The sequence below is a fragment of the Amphiura filiformis genome, chromosome 7 (assembly GCF_039555335.1).
Source record: "Amphiura filiformis chromosome 7, Afil_fr2py, whole genome shotgun sequence".
In the NCBI taxonomy this organism is placed as follows: Eukaryota; Metazoa; Echinodermata; class Ophiuroidea; order Amphilepidida; family Amphiuridae; genus Amphiura; species Amphiura filiformis.
In genome coordinates this window covers 33195146-33202035 of record NC_092634.1, presented here as the reverse complement: position 1 = coordinate 33202035, position 6890 = coordinate 33195146, and the positions used below count along the sequence as shown (strand labels likewise).

The 6890-nt window shown below is 35.0% G+C and overlaps 1 protein-coding gene across 1 annotated transcript in view; it reads right to left on the bottom strand.

Moving 5' to 3' along the window:
- Positions 1-2687: 2687 nt before the first annotated feature.
- LOC140157043 (D-beta-hydroxybutyrate dehydrogenase, mitochondrial-like) overlaps positions 2688-6890 on the bottom strand; it is a 39225-nt gene continuing 35022 nt past the window's right edge. The window contains exons 3-4 of the mRNA XM_072180109.1: positions 5365-5517; positions 2688-3846 (exon numbers count right to left, since the gene is read on the bottom strand). Coding sequence (XP_072036210.1) covers positions 3377-3846; positions 5365-5517 — 623 coding nt within the window. The 3' untranslated portion in view covers positions 2688-3376. The remainder of the gene's footprint in view (positions 3847-5364; positions 5518-6890) is intronic.

The window sequence follows — 6890 nt, the reverse complement described above, 5'->3', positions numbered from 1 at the left end:
TGGTGTCATGTTCACTCACACAGCTGTGCTAACCGCAAGTCAACACAGTGGCGTGTTGGGAAGTGCTTAAAAATCATCCTCTGGATCAAACATTACCACCAACTTGCAAGGCAAGACTCTTATACTGTTACTTACGGCCCGAGATCATTTTCGTATTCAGCAGCCGAGCTGTGGAATCAACTCCCAATTAATGGACCTGATGACTGGAATTCCAAATTTCTAAATCAGTTCAAGAGTTCACTATTTTCTAGAAATTAGAAAATGCTTTGAGCATGTTTTAAACAGATTAATTGAGTAGGGTAAAGTACACTGATCAATATGCCTTTTGTTTGGAGCAAATCGGACATACGGTTTCCAAAATACATCAATTTATATTTTCTTTGTATCCTATTGTTTTTGTCAATAATCAATATAGTTAATGAGCTAAAAGGACTGGAAAGGCTCATTAATATGTAATTTTGCCAATATTTTGCTAAAATCAATGCATAAATGTTCAGGGTACTTTTATTTTGCATACTTTTGCCCTGAAACTTGGTCAAGTGTTTCTAATATGTTCTAATGTATTATATAGTGAAGCCGCCCTCTAATTTGCATATTTGCATAATTAATGAGCTAATTTGCATAAATGCTAATTAATTATGCAAATATGCAAATTAGGGGGCGGCTTCACTATATAATATATTAGAACATATTAGAAACACTTTGACCAAGTTTCAGGGCAAAATTATGCAAAATAAAAGTACCCTGAACATTTATGCATGGATTTTTAGCAAAATATTGGCAAGAATTATATGTAAATGAGCTTCTCCAGTCATTTTAGCTCATTAACTTGATTGATTATTGATAAAAACAATAAGATACAAAGAAAATATAAATTGATATATTTTGAAAACCGTATGTCCGATTGACTCCAAACAAAAGGTATATTGATCAGTGTACTTTGCTCTACTCAATTAATCTGTTTAAAACATGTTTAGAGCACTTTTATAATGCCTCCATAACCACCTTGTGTATATGTTGGTTTTTCTTAATATATATTATGTGTAGTTTAAGTTGTAAGATTTTGTCCAGCACACTGGGGTCATTTGCTATCCATCCATCCATCCATCCATCCATCCATCCATCCATCCATTCATTCATTCATTCATAAATCTAGTACATTCGTGATTTTCTCCAAAACTCCGCATTGGTGTCCAAATTTGACCTCACCGATGGATTCGGCAAGTCTTATTAGTATACCTTTATATACTTTAGACCAACAATTAAGCAGTTATGGGGCTCAAAATTGTCAATAATTCCAGGGTTAAGACCAGCCAAATAATATTTCTCTGGCAGTAAAAACGTTTAAATAATGAGAGTGGCTACGTCTCACGCATTATTTACGGATTTTCCTTTATTTCTTCATTGAAATGAACACCTGGCAAAATATAGAAACAATAAAAGGTAAACCATGCAAAAGGTAGTATTGGTATATCATGCAATATGCAAATTTTATATATCCACAAACATTTTTACAAGAAATCATGCGATTAGATAAAAAAATTAGTACATTGAGTGATCATTGGTTTAAAATAATAAGTCTAAAGATTAATATCACAACAATATCAAGATAACAATAGTATTTAAATTGCGATGTTCTTTGATTGTCCATAAATATTGCCGCACGAATTTCGATGAAGATAATTGTAAAACAGTCTCAAACAAGATGGTCGACTAGAAATGTCAATCAGCAACGACAGATACCTCTTGTGTGAAGATGAGGATGCTGACAGCTATGTTAAAATGAGAAGAATTCCCTCTATTGTAGACATTAAGGGTAGACGAGGTATTGTTGGTCGAAGCAACCTAAAAATCGATTTTCATTATCTAGATCAATATATTATTGAAAAATAACACCTTGATGTTTTGCAAAAGTTCATTCTACAAATCTTATACTTTGCAAACTTGCTTAATTTATTGTTGTGAATGAGTTATGTACGTTTTACAAAAGTGTTGTTGTTTCAGCCCTCTTTACAACGTAATTCAAGAACCGCAGCACGTATACAAGTATATCTGTGATATTTTAATTCTTCTACACACTCGCTATGAATTGAGCAATACAGTTTTTGCCAAAGCTCACTACCATTCGTAAGATGCTGTGAACTACCAAATCACAACAGTTTAAAATAATTAATAACCATAAATGACAGGTAAAAGAAGTTAGTATATTACACATGCTTTATGAAAGTATATTTCAAGTGCATTGAGTGATCACTGGTTTAAAAATAAGTCTGAAGATAAATAGCACCACACGACCTTAATTTTTTGAAAAAAAAGGCTTTAAATTGCACTGTTCCTTGCCTGTCCATAAATATTACGTCACGAATTTCGATGAAAATAATGGTAAAACAGCCCCAAAGAAGATGGTCCACTAGAAATGCCAATGAGCAATGACAGATATCTCCACCTCTGATGTGAAGACGAGAATGCTGACAGGTATGTTAAAATGAGACGAATTTCCTCCATTGTAGTCATTACACCTATTATCGTTAAAATTAGTCACTAATTCCATCCAATCATTTTCTAGCACCACATCCTTGTGTAAACACGAGGATGCTGAAGGTTATGTTAAAATGAGACGAACTTCCTAAATTGTAGTACGCAGGTTTCATTATCATTGAGGTATAGGACTTTTTATTTTTTTCGGAGAAGAGCAGGTAGGGCAACTACTTGATTATATTTCTACATGTTCATACTACATACTCTGAAAATTTTAGAAAATTAGCACAGGTCAATTTTTTTTAAATCACATTTTTGTTACTAAAATAGGGGTTTATAGCGCCCTCAACGGCCACTCTCTCCATAGGGCTACATGTAAAGACCAGTTATAGAAAAATGGCCCTAAAATAAAAAAAATGCCTCATTCATTTTTCCTCAATTTTCGCATATGATGTAGATTTAACATCTGGAATGTAATGCAAGTGGTGTCGTTGCTGCTCTTCTAAATTCATTTATAAAATGTCCGACCCAACCAAGGGCTACACCTATTTCGTTAACAATATTAAATCACCAATTTCCTTCTTATATTTTCTACAACACTAATGTCTAATTGCTTCGACTAATTATTTTTTCATTTTTGAGAACCATTAATTATAAACCAAAAGTATGAGAACATATTGCATAGCAAATATATGTGTAATATAAAGAAGATTCTACACACCACCTATCATGCCTATAATGAAAGACAGAGATAAAAAAGACTAGTTCGCGTCTGAAATTCTGACAACTATACAGAAAATGCCGTACTGCGCAGGTCGGCAACCAATCACTGCGCACCTTTACCTTGACGTCAGACTCAAACTAGTCTGTTTAATCTCTGTCTTTCATTATATATCTTTCACAAATTATATATAAAGTCTGATAGTTCATGCGGAAAGTGAGTCATTACAAAAGACATAACATGTTCATCAAACGTTTTAGGACAGTATCGTATTCTTGGTTTCTTATCAAACAGCGCCTTCTCGATACAATTTATAACCGGAGTCATTTCTTTGCACCCTCCAGTTACGAAGTTTTCCATCTTTCTAACATAATCGTCAAAGCGTTGTCTCCCGTAATCCTGTTGAGTGGATTCTGGCATATTGTCCCACATTTTGGATGCTAGATTGTGTACCTTCTCCTCGGTGAAGATTCCCGTAGCGCTAACAAAGTTTCCTGGTTCGATGGTACTAACATGCACGTTCCATTGCTTCATTTCAAGCCTGAGGCACTGCGTAAAGCCTTCCATTGCGTGTTTTGATGCTACGTAGCATGATCGTCCTACAGTGGCCTTACGCCCTAGTATGCTGGTTGTGTTGACTATGCGACCTGAAAGGCAGTAAAATGTTTTGGATATAAAGCACGTTATTGTTTGGGATATAAAGAACGTTAACAAAAAAATAATACTGATTTTAAATACTATGAGATATTCTTAAATGTAGGTAACGTTGGCAATATCCCGAAGAATAATTTTTAATAGAGAGGTTGCGATTTCCAAACGTGATCCTTACGTACCCTCGTCTATCTATTCAAAAACACTCTCCTGATACGGAGCGAGGTCGCTTATTTAGCCAGTACTGAAGATTTTGCACGTACAAAATGAACGTGCGGATGACGTAGAAAATGCGCACACACAAAATCCAAAACTTTGTTAATTTTACAATATATTAAAGACATTCAAGGATATTGAACATACGAAGGAAAGTCTAACTATTATTTTGTTTGATTTGTTATAATAAAGCAATACTGAAGTGTGAATATTTGACTTCATTCATACGTTCGATCGGTTCATACGTACAGATTGTCAAAATAAATGCGTGTGAGATTGACCGTATAAAGAGAGATTGTGATTTGCATCTTTCATACAAACGCATGGAGTAACGCACGGTGGTTGACAAGTTTTGTACAGCGTCACGACGGCATGCAGCGCGACTAATTTTCACCACGAAAAAGTATCATTTTGAAAATAAAGTCATGATATACGCATGTTGTGGTCCTTAATCTACCGAAATATTTTTTGCAATCATAATATTCGGGAAGTACTGAAAAACAATTAATTTTAAGCGGCAAGTTAGTCCTGTTTTACAATCAAATTCACGCTGAATTAAAAGTGTTAATATTCGCTGTCGTAAACGTGACGTCACATTAGTGACCCCGCAATCTCATGCAATCCTCATGAGACCTGCAATCTCATGATTTCAGAAAAAACATCTTGCAAAAGCTTACTAGGCAGTGAAACACATAAGAAATGGCTAAAACTTGATTTTCAAACACCAGAATATTGACGTGTACAGCGTAGATAGCGTTGTCATGCAAACCGCTTGATCCATCACTACGGAAGTAGTTGTGACCTCGACAGGAAGTGACGTCGTTCTACGACAGCGAATAGAGACCGCTTAGAAACCTGTAAAGGCGCCCTTCTGTAACCAAGCATTTGTAGTCACAAGAAGGCCGAACGCCGTATGCAAAATCGTTGGTTGAGTATGTAGAGCCTCATGCGATACACACGCGCACGTATTGATGCACGTATAAACCAACATACCGCGTATGGAACATCGCAATCTCTCTAATGTCTCCGACTATGCTGATGGCTGAAGTGAAAGCGGAAATAAGCGCTCATTGGAAGTTATGAGGGTAATGTCACTTTTAACCCAAGTTTATTTATATGTAGCCCGTGTACTCCATTCAGAAGCACGTATATATAGCGCCAGAATTTATTAGTTGATTAATTAGCACTCAATAGTTTCATTTTATACACAGTTTTCACAATCATCATCATCAGCATCGTCTCATCATTATTTATATGATTAATGTGACAACATTTTCTGTTTACAAACGACCACTTACCTTCGGCTTTTCTAATCAATGGTAGAAATGTTTTGATCACACGGATTCCACCAAACAAGTTGACCTCTGTAACATTTTTATAGTCCTCCATACTACACCACTCAATTAAGCCATAGTTAGATAAACCTGCATTGTTAACAACGCCCCATAGACCTTTTAAAAAGAAAAAAAAAAGACAATATTAAACAATGGTATCTAAGAAATGATGCGGAGCCGAATAACAGGTTGTTAAAAATCCGACTGCCACCCCCACCCCACACCCGCGGGAATAAGAAACATAAACATTTAAACACTTACATGTCCGTTCGTTCCAAATAATGCTACCCGTGACGTGTTATTTTAATCAAACATTGAACAAAAAATCAGGTGACGGATATCGCAGATTTTAAAAAACTGTAACCATGGTGACTCGAATGAAAACGTCCGAGATTTGCTATTTTATCCTTCAACCGCTCGGCCTCAGAAAACCGCGATACAGCGAGGCATGAAAGTACAATAAACCCCTCAAATAAAGAAATTCCGTAGTTATGTAACCCGTCCTACACCAAAACATGATCTTGTTATGACAATTTGATTGATAAGTTCGTTTTCAGAATCTTGTTAGCTTCAATTTGATACCAAATTTACTACCAAACACTTTAAATTGACGAAAATTGATACCAGTAAATGACCATTAGTGCATTTTCAAACTTGCAAATCAAAACGATGCACGCGGGCGAAATTACTAAGCGTGGTCAAACTTCCATGTGTTGTTGTTGTCAACAGTTAATTAAGGAATATACACAGATCATTTGGAATAATTCTAAAATCTGTTGTTAAAAGCAGTGTTCCGAAATAAATTTATATAGGTAAAATGGTTTAGCAAGGGGACAGAGACGGCGCGATTTAATAACAAATTGATGAAGTGGCGTCACACTACTTTTCAAGATGTACTACTCCTTAGTTCTCATTTCTACTTAAAATGCTATTTCTAAGGTATTACACTACCATGTTTAATTATTTAGCAGCCGGTCTATTCATATGAATTTGCCCCCCCCCACTCCCCGTTCAAATTAAGCCCTTTTTAACAGTTGGTCTGTTCTTTCCAACACCCCTTTTTATGATCTAATTTTTGTTAGATATTTTAAAAAGTTGTAATGTGCAATTATATGTTTTTCATAATATTTTTAAAAATATTACTTATTTTTTATATTTAAAAATGTTACTTGTGTGCAATTATTCTTGTAATTTGATCTCTCTAATGTTATTTGATGTTTTTCGATATTTAAATCAAATTGTAAAAATCATGTAAATCAGCAGCTTGGCTACAATGTATTTTTGAATAAATATATTATTATACTATGTTTCGTAAAATTAAAAGATCTATATATGTATTGTTCCACAATCTGCATGTGTTGTTTTCGCATGAGCTAAGAATCGATCGCAGCAGCGAAAGTTCAATATTGCATTAACAAAATCGATTGTAAGCTCATGCAACATTATGCTAAACCTGCCGCAACACCTGTTTTGATTTGAGGCAGAGAAAT